Source organism: Orycteropus afer, unplaced genomic scaffold (genome assembly GCF_000298275.1).
Source record: "Orycteropus afer afer isolate SDZICR_OR568_19922 unplaced genomic scaffold, OryAfe1.0 scaffold00019, whole genome shotgun sequence".
NCBI lineage: Eukaryota > Metazoa > Chordata > Mammalia > Tubulidentata > Orycteropodidae > Orycteropus > Orycteropus afer.
The window spans coordinates 19,343,082-19,360,629 of record NW_006921606.1 but is presented as its reverse complement, the minus strand read 5'-3'; the positions used below and the strand labels follow the sequence as shown (position 1 = coordinate 19,360,629).

The window sequence follows — 17,548 nt, the reverse complement described above, 5'->3', positions numbered from 1 at the left end:
CAAAATGGCCAAAACCAGTCCATTTCAGCTCACTAATGCCGAGGATATCAATCTTTATGCGTTCCATTTCCTTTTTGACAACTTCCAATTTTCCTAGCTTCATACTTCGTACATTGTACATTCTGTGTTCCGATGATTAATAGATGTCTGCGGCTGTTTCTCTTCAATTTGAGTGGTGCCACATCAGCAAATGAATATAGTGAGAATATACACAGCAAAATTACACAAATTAACAGTTTTTATGTATCCCATTTAGTGATACTACATTGATGGAATATATTCCTCAAGTTGTGCAGCCATTCTTACCCTCCTTTTCTCCATTGTTCAACCCTCATTAACATAAATTCAGTGCCCCCTAAGGTTCCTATCTAATCTTTAAATTTGCTATTGTCATTTTGATCCCATACTAGTTGGTAAAAGACCATAATGCTCAAGGCAGACTAATTAAGTTCAACTGTTTGAATCACCAGCCTTCTGGGTAGCAGTCAAATGCCTTAGGCACTATGCCACTAGAGCTCCTTTTTGGTTTTTCAGTTTTAAGAAGACTTCAGGGGATATTTTTGGTTTGAAGTTTAAAGATTATCTCAGAGCAATCGTTTATCCCTCTCCATGGCTCCAGAAAGTCTAAAGTCCATGAAAATTTGAAATTCTGTTCTAATTGTCCCTCTTTTGATCAGGATTCATCTATGGAATCTTTGATCACAATGTTTAATAATGGTAGCCAGCCACCATCCAGTTCTTCTGGTCTCATGGCAAAGGAGGCATTTGTTTATGAAGGCAAAGAGATGTATGTAACTTTCTAATTGCTGTTTCTGAAACTGATTTGGCTACAGAATTCCTGTTTGTTACTATAGTGTGTGACTGTGTTGATTCTAACTCACAGTGACCCAATAGGACAGAGTTGAATTATCGCATAGGTTTCTTAGGCTCTCATGTACTTTGGACGTGTTATCAGGAGGGACCAGTCCTTGGAGAAGGACATGATGCTTGGTAAAGTAAGGGTTAGAGCAAAAGAAGAGAACCATCAATGAGATGGAGCACACAGTGGCTACATCAGTGGGCTGAAACATAGCAACAATAGTGATCATGGCAGGACTGAGCAATATTTCATACGTGGGATTGCTATGAGGCAGAAGTGACTTAACAACATCTGACAGCATAAGAACAGTCTTTAGAGGAACAGATTACCAGGTCTTTGCTCCTGCTAAATTGTTGGTGGGTTCAAATACCAATCTTTTGTTAGCAGCCAGACTTTTAACCATTGTGCCACTGGGATTCTTCAAATGTTTGGAGACAAAAATGGCATCCTTTTCCTTTGAAAACCAAATTCACACAGCTCAAGTAGTTAGGCTTCATTGGAGAATTTGCAAGTCCTATATAGATGCTGTGGTGGCATAGTACCTAAGATATTTGACTGCTAACTAGAAGACTGGCAGTTCAAACCCACCAGCCACTCCTCGGAAGGAAAACTGGGCAATCTACTTCCGCAGTGATATACCGCCTTGGAAACCCAGGGAAGGGTCCCTATGAGTCGGAACAACTCGATGGCAGTGAGTTTGGTTTTGGTTTTGGTATAGCGTATAGGAGGTCTGGTGGAGCAGTGGTCTGTTAACCAAAAGGTTGACGGTTCATACCTGCTGTTATCAGACCAAATGCGGGTCCCTGCCCAGTGCGCAGTCAGGCCAAAATAGTTTACACACCGAGATTGAGAGAAGAGAAAATTATTTATTGCAAAGTAGCAGTGCAAGGACTTAGGGGTAGTTAGTACCCAGATCTTAACTCCCCGAGATGCCATGAAACACAGTTTTTGTAGGTTTCAGGAGAGGGGGTTGTGCATATTCACCAGCTGATAGAGGCTTGGGCAGAAGGGAGAGGGTCAGCAATTAACTTTTGTTCCTTTATGTCCTGGGCCAGAGTTCATTTACAAGTTGTTTCTAAAACATTTCTGTTGTCCTTTCCTGGCCAGAGTTAATTTACAAGTTATTTTTAAAATACTTTTAGCAAGTCTATCATCTGCAGGAAGGAATGTTTTCCATTCAGTTCTTTAAGGAACTGAATACTCATCTGTCTGGGGTGGGAAAGTAGTTGGGGGTAATCCAGTTTACTTATTCCCCTGCAGGGTCTTATCTAATTATCTGTTTTAACCAGGGAGGGGAAATAGTTGGGAGTAATCCAGTCTACCTACCTATTCCCATCCAGGTGCCAGGGTGGGGGAAATAGCACTGGGTTTCACTACCAGCTACTCTGTGGGAGAAAGATGAGGCAGTCTGTTTCTGTAAAGATTTACAGCCTTGGAAATCCTATGGGGCAGTCCTACTCTGTCCTATAGGGTCACTATGAGTTAGCAGAGGAGCTCTGGTAGCATAATGCCTAAGGCACTTGACTGCAAACCAGAAGGCTGGCGGTTCAAACCCACCAGCCACTCCTCGGAAGGAAGGTTGGGCAATCCTACTTCCGTAGTGATACTGCCTCGGAAACCCAAGGAGGGGTCTGGAAACCCAAGGAGGGGCCGCTATGAGTTGGGGCGACTCAAGGGCAAATAACAACAACAACATGAGTTAGCAGTGGGTTGGGTTTGGTTTGCTTTAGCATATGACAGACTTTCCCAGAGGCATTGTTTTGTACTGTTTAGAATAAGAAAGATAATCCTGCTCAAAGATTTCTGGTAGTGAGGGCCTAAGGCATTTGACTGCTAACCAGAAGGCTGGCTGTTAAAACCCACCAGCCACTCCTCAGATACTACCTCAGAAACCCAAGGTGGGGTCACTGTGAGTCAGACAGCATCCTGCTCTGTGAAAATATAGATGCACTGTCATACAGTAGAAATAATGTAGAAAAAGTAAGTGCTGTTGGATGATATTTGCAGACTTATTTCAGGAAAGCAACAGATTAACTAAAACATGTTTTATATCAGAGAAATGTAGTTTAGGGAATATATGCCATGTTGAAAGGGGGTGGTGATGGTGGTAGTGTGTGGAGGACTTAGTGATTCAGATGTGAAATTTCAATTTTTGTTCTTTGGTTCAGAGAACATAAATTATGGTCTACATTTTAGAATGAAAACAGAAGGAAACTTTTGTTCAGACTTGGCTTTGTTAATTTTTGTTTTTCAGGCTCTGAAGCAGAGGCCACGATTTGTGGCTTTAAAGAAACAACCGACATATTTAGGAGGGGAGAACCTGGAGCTCCGAGATTACCAACTAGAAGGTCTCAACTGGCTTGCTCATTCCTGGTGCAAGTAGGTAGAAAAATATGCTTGAAATTTTGTTTACCGTGTCTGCATTCTTTACTGGTACATGCAAAGAATTACTTCTTTCTACTGTGTATTACAGAAATTTTTTAAAAAAACCTATGTAATTGAGAGGGAGCTCTGGTAGCATAGTGGCTAAGGCACTAGACTGCTCACCAGATGGCTGGTGGTACAAACCCATCAGCCACTCCTCGGAAAGAAGGTTGGGCAATCCTACTTCCGTAGTGATACTGCCTCGTGATACTGCCTCGGAAACCCAAAGGAGGGGTCGCTATGAGTCAGGGCTGACTGGACGGCACATAACAACAACAACAACATGTAATTGAGAAAACTTTCTTCTGAGATTTTTATGCATATATAACACACAATTTTAATTTGAAGTAAAGAGTACTTTATTAGTTAATTTTTGGGGTAATTTGTCATAGCCAGAAACCTGTATTATACGTCGTTATTTGTGAGTTTGTATTAGCTAATTTACCCAAATTTCTGTATAGAAGTAATTATCAAAAGAAAGAAGGATTTTTTTTTTTTTCTTTCCAGTCTATGTTGTTGTTGTTGTTATGTGCCGTCGAGTCGGCCCCGACTCATAGCGACCCCTCCTTGGGTTTCCGAGGCAGTATCACTACGGAAGTAGGATTGCCCAACCTTCCTTCCGAGGAGTGGCTGGTGGGTTTGAACCGCCAGCCGTCTGGTTAGCAGGCAAGTGTCTTAGCCACTATGCTACCAGAGCTCCCTTCCAGTCTATAGAAACCTTAATTAAATTTCTTGTAGTAGTGAAGGAGCTCTGGTGGCACAGTGGTTAATGCATTCGGCTGCTAATCAAAAGGTCCACAGTTTGAACCTACCAGCTGCTCTGAAGATGAAACGTGGCATTTTGCTTCTGTAATGATTTATAGCCTTGGAATCCCTATGTAGTAGTTCTACTCTGTCCTATAGGGTTGCTATGAGTCAGAATCTACTCAGTGTTAATGGTATTGGTTTGCTTTTGGTACTAGTGCTGTGGTGTAGAGTGTGCTTTTTTTCCTCCATCCCACCACCTTGCATTGCTATATAGGATACTCATTTAGAGGATGGTTGAACCTGTGAAGAGCATTCTTATTTTTGTGATGGAGACTACTTCAGTCTTGGGGAAAAAGAGAGATGACACAGTTACTAGATTTGCATTTTCAGCATGTTTTTGGGCAGTAATCATATATTTCATTTGCCAGATTCAACCACGAATTCAGGTAAAGAACTACTGCTTTGTGGTAGGGACTCATCACAGACCTGAGAATTTAACCATTTATCAAGACAGACATGATTTTCTTGTTCTCATGTGAGAAATACCTTTCACACTAAAGATTCCTTTGTCTACGTGAATATTCCTAATTTCTTCAATGGTTTGTAGTAAAGCAGTAGCCCTTATTTCAGAAATAAACCACAGCCAGAAAAATAAAAGCATGTGACCTGATTTCTCAATGCAGAAAAGCCAGTTTCTAATTACAGATCCATATGACTATTTCTCAGGTGAGCCATCTAATAATTCTTTCCTGTAAAATCTACTATGACATTCTGTTAGGAAAATTAGAGTTCTTGAAAAGCTTCCATTTGTATGACTGAGAACATGAATGATCTAACTATTCTGAGTTGTTTGAAAAACTATTTTCCTTTCAGAGGATGTTGTTAGGTGCTGTCAAATTGATTCTGACTCATAGTGACTTTATGTACAATAGAATGAAACACTGCCCAGTCCTGTGCTATACTTTCAGTTGTTGATGTTTCACCCCATTTTTACAGTCAGTGTTAGTCCATCTCATTGAGGTCTGCCTCTTTTCCACAGCTCTTCTGCTTTACCAAACATGATGTTCTTCTTCAGGGACTCGTCTCTCCTAAGTACATCCAAAGTACATGAGATGAAGTCTTGCTATCCTCACTTCCAAAAGCATTCTGTCTGTCTTTCTTCCAAGACAGATTATTCATTGTTCTGGTATTCTGTGGTATAATCAGTATTCTTTGACAGCACCATGATTCAAATGCATCAGTTATTCTTCAGTCATCCTTATTAATTGTCTAGCTTTCATGTGCATGTGAGGCAATTAAAAATACTATATGGCTTAGGGCTGCTGTTGTTGTCCTGTGCCATCTGTTAGCAGGCAAGTGTGTTAGCCACTATGCTACCAGAGCTCTGGTAGCATAGTGGCTAAGGCACTAGACTGCTAATCAGAAGGTTGGCAGTTCAAACCCACCAGCCACACTCTTTGGAAGGAAGATGGGGCAATCTACTTCCGTAGTGATACTGCCTCGGAAACCCAAGGAGGGGTCGCTATGAGTCGGATCTGACTTGACCGCAGTGAGTTGGTTGGTTGGCTTAGGGCAGGTGCCCTTTAATTCTCAGCATGACATCTTTGCTTTTTTTAATAATTTAAAAGAGGTCTTTTGCATCAGATTTATCTAAATGCAATCTGTCATTTGATTTCTTTCTTTTTCTTTGTTTTATATTCAACAGTTCGTTTATATTTGGTTTCACGCCTCAATTACCATCCCCAACCCTAACCCACTCTCCTCCGCTCCCTTCCCAGTAACCACCCCCTCCCTGTGCCCTTCTTAGTTATGCACTCATGCTTGTCCAGCTTTTTCTCCATGTAAATGTTGCCCCTCTGGTGCCCCACGGCCAATTGCTGCAAGGGTTGTATCTTCGTAGAGTAGGTGGGTACATTGTCTTGAGTTAAGTGTTTTGTATGTAAGTCTTACTTACTTTTGGGCTAAGATCCAGCCCGTGCGAGTGAAATCCCAGGCCCGATGTGTATCCCAGGGCCATAGTCTTAGGGGTCCCACCAGACTCCATTTAAGCAGTAATTCTGGTCATTATTGTGTTTATAGATTTTGTTCCACGTTTTTCCTGCCACTCTATCTGGGATCTCCAGTTTTGATCCCTTCCCAAGTGGTTGGGATTGGTAGTCAGGCACCATCTAGTTCTTCTAGTCTCGAGGTCCATCATGTCCTAGGGCTGCTTGTTTCCAAATGCCCTTGGTTTTCTTTACTCTTCTTTACTTCCGATGATAGGAGACCATTAGCTGCATCTTTGATGGCTGCTCGAAAGCTTTTAAGACCCCAGTCATTACTCACCAAAGTAGGTAATGGAATGAGATTTTTATGTATATTGTTATGCCAGTTGAGCCTGGTGTCCCCCAGTATTGTGGTCCTGAGTTGGTACATCCAGTGGATCTCTCTTCCACAGTGTCTGGCTGTCTATGAAGGATTGCTCTATGTCTGTCTTACATTGCTTCTGTGGGTATTTTGTATCACTAGTATCTGTGCGAGATTAGCCTCAGCTGAATCTATCATTGGTCTGGAATATATTCCTGTTCACTGACTCCCATCTGATCTTCTCAGTTGTTTATGTGTTTATCTGTAGCCTGGTGTTTGGTGTTAATGGCAACGCAGTATTGTTTATATACTGGTATTAGCCTATGTCATCTATATCTTATGTGCACAATTCAGTGTCCTTCCTTTCCCTAATGTTATCATGCTGGTCACAGACTCTTTCCATACCATCCGTCCCCTTACCCAACTTAGCATGACTGCTGCTTCCATGGGCATTGATTATGGTTCCAAGTTGAGACTTTCTCTTTCTAGAGGATAGTTAGCCAAATGGAACCTTAAGAAACTATATAACTAAACACTCTCATTTTACTTTGAGGACTCCTTGGAGCAAAGGTGTCTATATACCTTTTCCAGGGTTGCACTGTATTTCATGTAGAGTCCTTGACCAGAATTTTTTCTTGCAAGCAGTTTGTTAGCTCTCGGTCATAGGATCATTGCATTAAGTAATGTCCTATTTTTGTCTGGTTTTGGAAAAATGGCAAATCCATGCAGTATTCCTTTAGTATGTACATGTTGGCAGTAGCAGTTTGGTAGGGAGGGGACAATATTGGAGAAAACTAACCAGTTTCCTCTTCAGTGCTGTGGAAAGGTGGGATATAGAAGGGGAATTAAGCAAAAGAGTATACCAAATTTGAATAAGATTAGGTTTTCCTAACATTCATAAAGGTATGGGCTCCTCACTCCCTTCCCCAAGTGTTCTGCTTTGTTCTTTTCTGTGCTTTCCCCTTTAACTTGATACTCTCTGGAACACAGATGTATTTTTTTTTTTTTTTAATTTATCCCTTCTTTCTTTTCTAATCATTTAAGTTGCCTTTAACTTGTGCTATTACTACAGTTCTATGGTTTATTTATTACACATGCATAAACATGTATATCGCATATATATCTTTGTAAACCTTCAGTGGCCTGGTTTTCAAGAATTGTTTAATTCTATGTTTGTAACTTTATGTCACTGTTCTTATATTGGTAGTCCTCATTTCCCATTAAGTGGGCTATTTTTCTCTTTCTTGGCCATACTTTCCTAATTCTGCCCAGTTCCTCATACTTTATTTCTTGCATGTGCAGTCTTTTCCTCCTAATACCCTGTTGATATCCAGCCATTCTTCTAGATCAGTGTTTCTCAAAATAGAGTCCAAGGACCACCAGCATCAGATTCTCTTTGCTTTTTTTTTTTTTTAATGCATTTTATTGAAATGTAATTTATGTACAGTGAAATACACAAAACTAAAATGACATGGGTCAGTGCATGTTTTTCTTTTTTTCAGTGTTCCTTCCCCTCCCCTCCCACTCTTGGCAACCAACAAAGGAAGTATCCCTCTGTATATAAACCTCTCCTTGACCCTCCACAGCAACGAAGTAATATTATATTTGTCCTTCTGTAATTAACTTATTTCACTCAGCATAATGTCCTCCAAGTTCATCCATATTATACAGAGTTTTGCAGACTCTACATTATTCTTTAGTGCTGCATAGCATCCCGTTGTGTGTATGTATCATAGTTTGGTCATCTGCTCTTCCGCTGATGGGCACGTAGGTTGTTCCCATCCTTTTGCTATTGTAAATAGTGCTGCGATGAACATGGGTATGCATATATCTGTTCCTGTCCTGTCTCTCACCTCTCTAGATGAGATTGTGGGGTCAAATGGTATCTCCAATTCCAGCTTTCTAAGGAATTGGTATACTGCTTTCCACAGTGGTTGTATCACTTCACAGTTCCACCAGCAGGGCATAAGAGTCCCAATCTCGCCGTATCCCCATAAGCATTTGTTATTTTCTGTCTTGTTGAACCTTGCCATTAGTGCTGGGGTGAGATGGTATCTCACTGTTTTGAGTTGCATCTCTCTGATGGCCAGTGATCATAAGCATCTCTTCATGAATTAGCTGGCCACCTGAATATCCTCCTTGGTGAAGTGTCTATTCATGACTTCTGCCCGTTTTTCCAATTGGATTGCTAATTCCATTGGTGTTGAGGTGTTGGAGTTTTCTATAAATCTTAGATAAGTCCCTTGCCAGATATGTAATTATCAGCAAGTATAAATTTGTTGCTGTCATGTTTGTAATGTGTTTTTTCGTGGTGTCCATTTCTTTGTTCCATATACTTTTCTATGCTGAGCTTGTTTAATTTATGAATCATGTTATTACTTCCTTCGTTGCTGTTGTTTTAATATCAGCATTGGTCCTCTTTTTTATTTTGATGTGAAGATTTATAATTTTTCTTTGAGGTTACCCTGTGATTTATAGTTTTTGTCCCAAGTTTAGAACAGTCCATTTTATCTTGTAGTTGTCTCGACATCCCTGCCATCTAGAAGTTCTGTAACGACACAGTTTTTTCCCTCTTTTTGGTTTCTAGTTGCCTTCATTTGTCAATTAATGTCTCTGGTTCCCTCTTTACAATCTTGTAGGCTTGTTTCCCTTGGATACTTCCATAGCTGGATTGGTTTCTGGGTTATATCATCATGTGTGTTAATGGTCATTTGTTGTTGGCTGTTGTTGCTTCTCTGTTCAAAAGGCTCCCTTTAGCATCTCTTGTAAGTTTGGTCTGATTTTAAGAAATTCCCTTAATTTCTGCTTATCTGGAAATGTCCTAATTTCACCATCATATTTGAGGGACAGTTTTGCTGGGTACTTGAAAAGTTTTCTCTTACAGGGTTTTATATGTACCATCTGACTGTCTTCTCTCCTGCATGGTTTCTGCTGAGAAATCTGAGCTTAGTCTTATTGGTTGCCCCTTGTAGGTAACTTTTGGTTTTTCCCATGCTGCTTTCATGATTCTTCCTTTGTCTTTGGTTTTGGTGAGTTTGATGATGATATGTATTGGTGATTATCTTTTTTGGGGTTCGTTGAACTTCCTGGATGGATATATTCTCATCTTTCATAATACCAGGAAAATTCACTTCCAAGAAATCTTCGCAATTTTCTCTGGTTTTACTTGTCTCTTCCTGTTCTGGAATTCCGATTACACGTAGGTTATTCCTTTTGATGGTTTCCCACATGAACCTTAGGCTTTCTTCGTTATGTTCTGATCTTTTTTCTGATTGATCCCTTTCCAAAGAAGTGTTCAGGTATTTGCTTTCAATCTCACTAATTCTGTCCTCCATTGTGTCAATTCTACTCCTTTGACCATTCAATGTCTTATCTATTTCTGACAGTTTAGTATTAATCTTCTGGATTTCTGCGTGTAGATCTTGTATCATTTCTAATTTTTCATTGTGTTGTTATTTTGTCCTTGTATTGTTTTTCAAAATTGTTGTAGGGTTTTTTCTGTCTTTTCCTCAGTTTTGTCAGTGTTTTCCTTGATCTGCCTTTCAATTCATTGAAAATACCTAAATATAATTCTTTTAAATTCCTTATTAGGGAGTTCCAATGCTGTATCTTTCTCAGGGGTGTGTTTTGGGTCTGTATCCTGGTCCCTTGTTTTTCCTGCTTTATCTTGCTTCTTTGAGTGGACTGTGATGCTCTGTTGTTTCTGAAGCATTGTGACGTTTTTGTGTTTCTATTTAATTGGTGATTGTATGTTGGAGTGACTTTGCCCACTGTCGCGGCCAGCATGACAATTCTAGAACAGGCGGTAAGAGAATGAGTTAAAAATAAGAGAAAAGTAAAAGGAGGGGGATGGGAGGGACACTCAGAGCCATTGCAAAGCAGTGCCAATTTTATGATTATTCTCAAGTTTATATACAAGTTTAACATGAGAAAAGTGCACCATTCATTTGTCATACAGTTAATCACAAGTTAATTAATATTGGGAAGAGTACATACATACACAATTGGCATATTAAAGTTTAAACTAACATTCCTGTTTCAAAGGTACCCGGGTCACCATGATGTAAGTTACCACAACTCAGGTCACCATACACTCTTGCTTCCATCCTCATACCTCTACACAATTACCTATAAATCAACTTATATAACTAGGTTCATTTAAAAGCTAGATTGGCTCACATACACTTCTGGGTTCAATCAAAGGTTATGCCTCTTTTGCACCTGCTGTTTCTCTGAACAACACAAGGGAGAAAATGGCTGATGGTGTCCTAAGAGTGGAGCTCAACCTACAGGGACACTTAAAAGCATCAACCCAGATGGGACACTTAAAAGCATCAACCTGTTTATGGGAGCCGTTGCTCAATTAGTCACTCACCGTGTCCCATCAGTCCTTAAGACTTAGGGCTCTCCACAACCCACCATTTTCATTTTCTTTGTTTTGTTTGTGTGTTATCTATGCAAGCAGGGTACTCTTCTATTTAGTAGGTGACAGCACTTGTCCACTCACCACCTGTCTCCTTTCATCTTGTCAGCCTCCCTTATGTCCCTGCTGACCTTGGCAAACAGAGCATATTCTTAGGTCCTGGAATCCAAATGAGAATTCTATCACTTTAAAATCCAAAATGGCTTCCACTTGTAAAGATTCAAAATGGCTGCACCCTCGGTCACTTTAAATATCCAAAATGGTTACTTCATGTAAACAGTCAGAATGACTGTGCCCTCCGAACAGTGGAAAGGGCACAGCTCAGGTTGTCTCCCTCCTTGCTGTTTCTCTTTCTAGTCATAGGCCACTGGCACAGTCATGTCTCCAGCTCTTTGTGACTAGGGCTGATCTTAAGGTTAATTCTTAGGTCCTAACACCACTTGGAAATATTCAGGGTGTTTGTCCCGTCACAGTAGCTGACAGTCCGCAGCTCCGACCGTCTCTGTACTCACTTTTTGTTCAGGTTTTTCCACTAGTTATTGCTTAATCCACTTCTGTATAGTTCCTTTCAAAGCTCAGGGCTCCAGGATTATCTTCTATATCTCTGTCAATTGGTTTCTCTTCTTTTTGTTGAAGAGGGTCTGTGTTGCTTGTCTGCGTAGTCCTCCATCTTACCAGAAGTCTCTCTCTTTGCTTGTTAAGTATTCAGATTCCTGAGCCTTTTTTCTAGGTATTTTGATTAAATAGGTCCAAGGTAAGTCCAGGAATCTCTCGTGCTGTCTGTCACTGTTTTAGACTGAAGTGTGTTTAAAACAAGTTTCATGTACCTGCATCATATATGTTTAGGGAATGGTGGCTAGAGTTTAAATGGCCCAGTGACTTGCAGTAGAATAAGGTTGAAAAGTTGAGCACAGTCATGAGACTGAGGCTGTAGGGTTTACCACCAGTGAGGATAGTCAGTTTGTCTGTGTGTCTATAGAGATGGAACCCAGGGTCCTGTGCTTGTATACACCGATAGAACCAAATTTGCGTTCTCTGATATAAGGGATTGATGTAAAAAGCCTATTGTAAGGTAGAGAACATAGTCTGCCTAATCTTGTTTTTTGGTCAGATCAGTTTCTATCCTTTTATTCATAACCTTGACTTTCTTCCTCAGGTAGCTGCTTTCAAGTATTTGCAGATGAACAGAAATACATTTGAGGCTCACAGATGATACTTTGTTTAGTTCGCACTGAGGCATTGGTGCCATTGCTGTTTATGTACTTCCTGTTTTTTGGTGAACTAATAATTTTTTGTCTTTATCTTTTCTTTCTGCAGAAGTAACAGTGTCATTCTTGCTGATGAAATGGGCTTGGGAAAGACCATCCAGACCATATCATTCCTCTCCTACCTGTTCCACCAGCACCAGCTGTATGGCCCCTTCCTTATAGTCGTCCCTTTATCCACCCTCACTTCTTGGCAGAGGGAATTTGAAGTCTGGGCACCAGAGATTAACGTAGTGGTTTACATAGGTGACCTGATGAGCAGAAATACGGTGCGTAAACAAAAAGATTGTCTTAGAATATGTGTTGTCAATGTATTTTTAAAGTTGACCTAAAGCTATTATAGTTTAATAAAATTATTCTACTGACACTTTACTGTGTTTACTATTTAAAGAAAAGCAACAGTGCTACTTGAGTGGGAGTATGGCAGTTACCATAGCTTTTTTTTTTTTTTTCACTTTTATTGTGGTGAAAACATCTACAAGACATTTTGCAGTATTAAGTTTTTCTTCTATCTGTTTTATATACTCAGATCACTTTATTTATAAAGTATTATGAGATAGAGTTAATAATTTGTAGGACACTAACAGTGTTTTGCTGTTTTGAGTGGAGAGAGATTATTCAAATAATCAAGTTCTTAGAATTTATTTCCCAATTTCTTAAAAGCAGTGAGGTTTCTTAATTTAAAGGACTATAAGTAAAGATTAATTACCCATTTTAGGGCTGCAGATGTAAGAATTATTTGTTATCAGGTTTTTCTTGTTGTTGTTATGTGCCGTCAAGTCAGACCCGACTCAATAGTGACCCCTCCTTGGGTTTCTGAGGCAGTATCACTACGGAAGTAGATTGCCCAACCTTCTTTCCAAGGAGTGGCTGGTGGGTTTGAACCACCAGCCTTCTGGTTAGCAGTCAAGTGCCTTAGGTACTATGCTACCAGAGCTCCTGGACATCATGAATTTGGAACACAGGGGCTTTAGCTTATCTTTGCTTAACAAATCTTTTCTTGGTAATGACTTAACTTTTTAGTCCCTACTGTGTTTTAGGGCCTGTGCTGGGTGCTTTATATATATATTACCTACAGGCCATATAATATTAGATGGTATTCTTTCCATCTGACTGATGAAGAAGGAATTGACTCTGTGAGTCTGATACTTGTCCCCAGGCTAGCTAGAATGTAACAGAGCTGGGGATGGAAAATAGGTCTTTTAGTATGAGAGCTTTTGCTTTTTCCCACTGTATTTTAGAGTAAGTGGTTTCACGGGGATTGAATGTAGTAGTAAGAGCAAACCATCTGTAATCCTTAAACATTTGAAGTATATATATTATGATTATATGTTTTTATGCCAACTCAATTTTTATTAAATACGTTCATTAAAATGATCTAACTTAAGTACTGGCAGATTTCACTGTTTGAGTTTCTAAACATATAGTAGTTTCTAGTTCCGAATTCATTTGTTAACCATTGACAACAAAGACAAAATTAACAAAATTCCTAGATTTTGCAAAACATCTTCAAGCATTGCTTCCAAAAGTGAAGACAAGAGAAAGTGAACTCTGTAAAATTGCGCAGCTAGGGAAATTTTGATTGCAGCTCCCAATATTTTTTTTTCTTTGTTTTCCTTCCCACTTGCTGACAATGACCTGCGGGCAATTATTGACCTTTTCTTCAGTTCTTGACAACCAAGTTGCAAAGAGTTTTGTCATGAGCTGTGTGTACTTGCTGGGTGCTTGGTTATATACTGTTTGTTAGTGTTCTTTTACATTGACTTTATTTTCATTCATATTAAATTACATCTTCATCCTGTAAGCTTTTCCTTCCTTTTTCTTGGGAGACACATCTCTATACTCTAAGGTTAATGAAATTTCTGACCAAGCCAGAGATGGAATTTGTTTTACTTATTCATGGTAAGTATTACCCTACCTAAAAAGTAATCAAATTGTATATCCTTAAGAAAATTCTCTTCTAGGACATCCATAGATTAGTCCAAGTCACCAGGGTTTAATTGCTGAAGAAATGCATTTTCTTGGTCCAATGTTTCTTATGTAAAATTATTTGAATTCTAATAATAAGGTGATTTTTTGCTCAGTAAGTGATCTTTTAATTTTGACTTGGCACTCTGTTCTTTGGCTACTTAGATCAGGTTAGAATATATAAGATATTCGTTAAATTCCAATCAGATTTATTTTTTATATGACATGTTTCTGTAGCATGTATCCAGGACTTTGTGGTGATAAAAAAGGTAAAAGTAGAAATTGTATCTTAACTACTAATTTTTCTTATAGATACGAGAATATGAGTGGATTCATTCCCAAACCAAAAGGCTGAAGTTCAACGCACTTATAACAACCTATGAAATCCTCTTAAAAGATAAGGTGTGTTTAAAAAAAAAAAAAGATAAGATGTGTAATGATGGCCAAAAGGCTAAATCTTATACAGTGTGACTTGTCCAAATCTTGGTCTATGCCATGTTATTTTTCTTTATTTATTTTAAAAAATGAATAAATGAGGAAACAAAAAAATCTGCCAAGAATATTGAGGTTATAAATAAAAAGTAGAACCTTATAGTTGAAGAGGACCTTAGGTTACATAATTCAGTTGACAGGATGAAAGGGTATTCAGGCCAGTAATGCAGCTGACATTTTAGCCAGTCTCTAGAAACTAGGGCTTGCACACTGTCTCAGGCATTTCCCATCATATCATTGTTAAGGTATAGAACAGATGATGTGAATGGTCTCTGAGGAAGAAAGAACCGTGAACCTATTTTTCTCCTTTCTGTAGTTACTAAGAAATATGTGGGTAGGTTGAGCTTGCTGGTGATAATGAGTGCAAACAAGTTCAATTTGATGGCTCTTGGTGTTTCTGTGCTTCACGGTTGTGATGGACCATAGGCAAGAGAAGAATCTTAATTAAGGGGAGAATACAAAATTGTGTGTTTTTCTTAGTGTGTTTTTGCCCAGCATACCAATTTTTTGTTTGCTCTGGGGCATGCAGCAATACCTGATTTAAGAGATATGCCTCTATCTTTTAGATGATGAGGTCCTCTTTTGAATGGACACCACTCTAGCGACTTATAGAATAAACAGAAGAGTCCAAATGTACTTTAATCAGTGAAAAATTAATGTGTCTGTGTATACCTTTGTGATGGTATTTGTACAGAGATAATTAACACGTGAAAGATCTTTTGGGTTCCCTTCTGACCTGGTGGCTCGTTCTGTTTTGTTTTTACTTTAGACTGTGCTGGGCAGTATTAACTGGGCCTTTCTGGGAGTGGATGAAGCCCATCGGTTGAAGAATGATGACTCTTTATTGTATAAAACTCTGATTGATTTCAAGTCCAACCATAGGCTCCTGATTACGGGGACCCCTCTTCAGAATTCCCTCAAAGAGCTCTGGTCCTTGCTGCACTTTATTATGCCGGAGAAGTAAGCTCCTTCCTGTGTATTTCAAAAGATGCTAGAATGTCTGAAATGCCAATGCCTTTTAACTTTTCTTGCTAGACTTTAGGGAAAACAGATGATATGGTATGGAGGAAAGCAAAACATTAAACTGAGGCAGGAACAAAAGCAGTATAATGTTCCAAAATAAAGGGTAGAAGACACAAAAGTCAGCTTAAGGAGGAAGTCATATGATCAGTCAAAAGTTTGAATCATTTAATGCATTTGGGAAGTAATTGTTAAATAGGAAATAACAGCCCTACTCACTATTGTTATAAAATAATCGATGTAATTAAAATGAAGTATATACGAATAACACAGTCTGACAGGCATTAAAAAAATCTTAAATCCAAATCCATGATTACTAAAGTACCAGATTTAGGTCTTATTCAAACCTTCTAACTTATTAAAGAACTGTGGAATGTCTTTGTTTTCTGTTTGAAAATAATTTTTTGGTAGAGATGGTACACACATTTCTTAACTTAAAGTCATTCATTGTTGTTCCATGATATTTAGAAGAAGACCTTAGTTTGGTACCCTAATTTGGAAGACCTACTCAGTTTACCCTTTAGCAATACCCTAATTCATCTCAAACTACTCTCTGTGTCACTCATTGTGGTTCAGCCATCTTGGACATCTATCTGTTCTTTAACATGCCAAGCCATTGCTGCTTGCTATGTCAGGAATGTTCTTTCTCCTTAGCTACCCATGGCCAGTTACTACTTAGTGTTTTTGCTTAACCTTATATGACCAGCTTGTTTAAGAGGTTTTCTCAGACAACCTAATCCAAAGTAGCCTGTTAAATATGCTTCTCTTCTTGTTTTATGTTCTATATAGAACCTATTTTTTTTAATTTATTTCCTTGTCTCCTGTCATTAAACTATACGTTTGAAAATAGCAAGAAACTTGTTTTATTCATCCCTCAATCCACATTGCCTCGTATACTAATTGGCACACAGTTGACAATTTAATTAACATTCATTGACTAGACAGGTAAATGCTCCACAAGCAGTTATTATTATTTTTTAATTTAGAGAACATGTGAATGCCAGCTTTGTGCCATATAGTGGATAGCCTAATGAGAAACATAAAAATGGCTCCTTCTCCTATTAGTGGTTAACAATTTTTTTGAAGAGTTTTATTGAGATATAATTTATATATCATAAAATACACCATTGTAAGTGTACAATTAAATACTTGTTAATAATTTATAGTTAGGAAAACATGACCATAATCAAGTTTGGAACATTTCCCTCACCCCAGTAAGTTCCCTCTTAACGTTTGCAGGAGTTCTAGTGGCACAGTGGTTAAAGCATTAGCTGCTAACCAAAAGGTTGACAGTTCAAATCCACTAGCCACTCCACAGGAGCAGGATCAGGCAGTCTATTTCCATAAAGATTATAGCCTTGGAAACCCTATTGGGAAGCTCTTCTGTGTCCTTACAGGGTTGTTATATGAGTCAGAATTGCTTATGGCTGTGGTTTTGCCTGTTTGCAATTAATCTCTGCTTTTATTTCTAGCCCTAGACAATTACTAATCAATTCCTTGTTTCTAGAGATTTACTTTTTCTAGAAATTTCTTATAAATGGAATCCTGTTATGTAGTGTTTTCTATGTGTAGCTTTTTAAACTTAACATAATTTTTTTGAGATTCATCCATGTCATATAAAGTATGAATAGTTGTTCTCTTTTACTGTGGAATAACATTCTGTTGTATGGATATGCAATTACTAGTTGATGAACATTTGGATTGTTTTACTTTGGGGCTGTTACAAATAACGCTGGTATGTATATTAGCATCAAGTCTTTGCATAGCTACATATTTTCATTTTTCTCGATTAGATGCTTAGTGAGTTGTTTTCAAAGTTTCTATATCCCTTTTTAAGAAATCACCATGCTAGTAGTTTGAAAAGCCAGGCTGTTTTTCCAAAGTAGCTGTACCATTTTACATTTCCAACAGAAATGCTTCTTAAGGTTCTAGTTTCTCTGTATCTTCACCAACACTAAGGATTTGTTAACCATTTGTATATTTTTGGTGAAATACCAGTTAAAT

At 38.6% G+C, this 17,548-nt stretch overlaps 1 protein-coding gene across 1 annotated transcript in view; it reads left to right on the top strand.

Annotated features, from left to right (window-relative positions):
- The window catches only part of CHD2 (chromodomain helicase DNA binding protein 2), a 215,195-nt gene that overhangs the window by 56,464 nt on the left and 141,183 nt on the right, over positions 1-17,548 (top strand). Inside the window, exons 12-15 of the mRNA XM_042783579.1 lie at positions 3,114-3,238; positions 12,117-12,333; positions 14,345-14,434; positions 15,294-15,484. Of these exons, the coding sequence (XP_042639513.1) occupies positions 3,114-3,238; positions 12,117-12,333; positions 14,345-14,434; positions 15,294-15,484 (623 nt within the window). The remainder of the gene's footprint in view (positions 1-3,113; positions 3,239-12,116; positions 12,334-14,344; positions 14,435-15,293; positions 15,485-17,548) is intronic.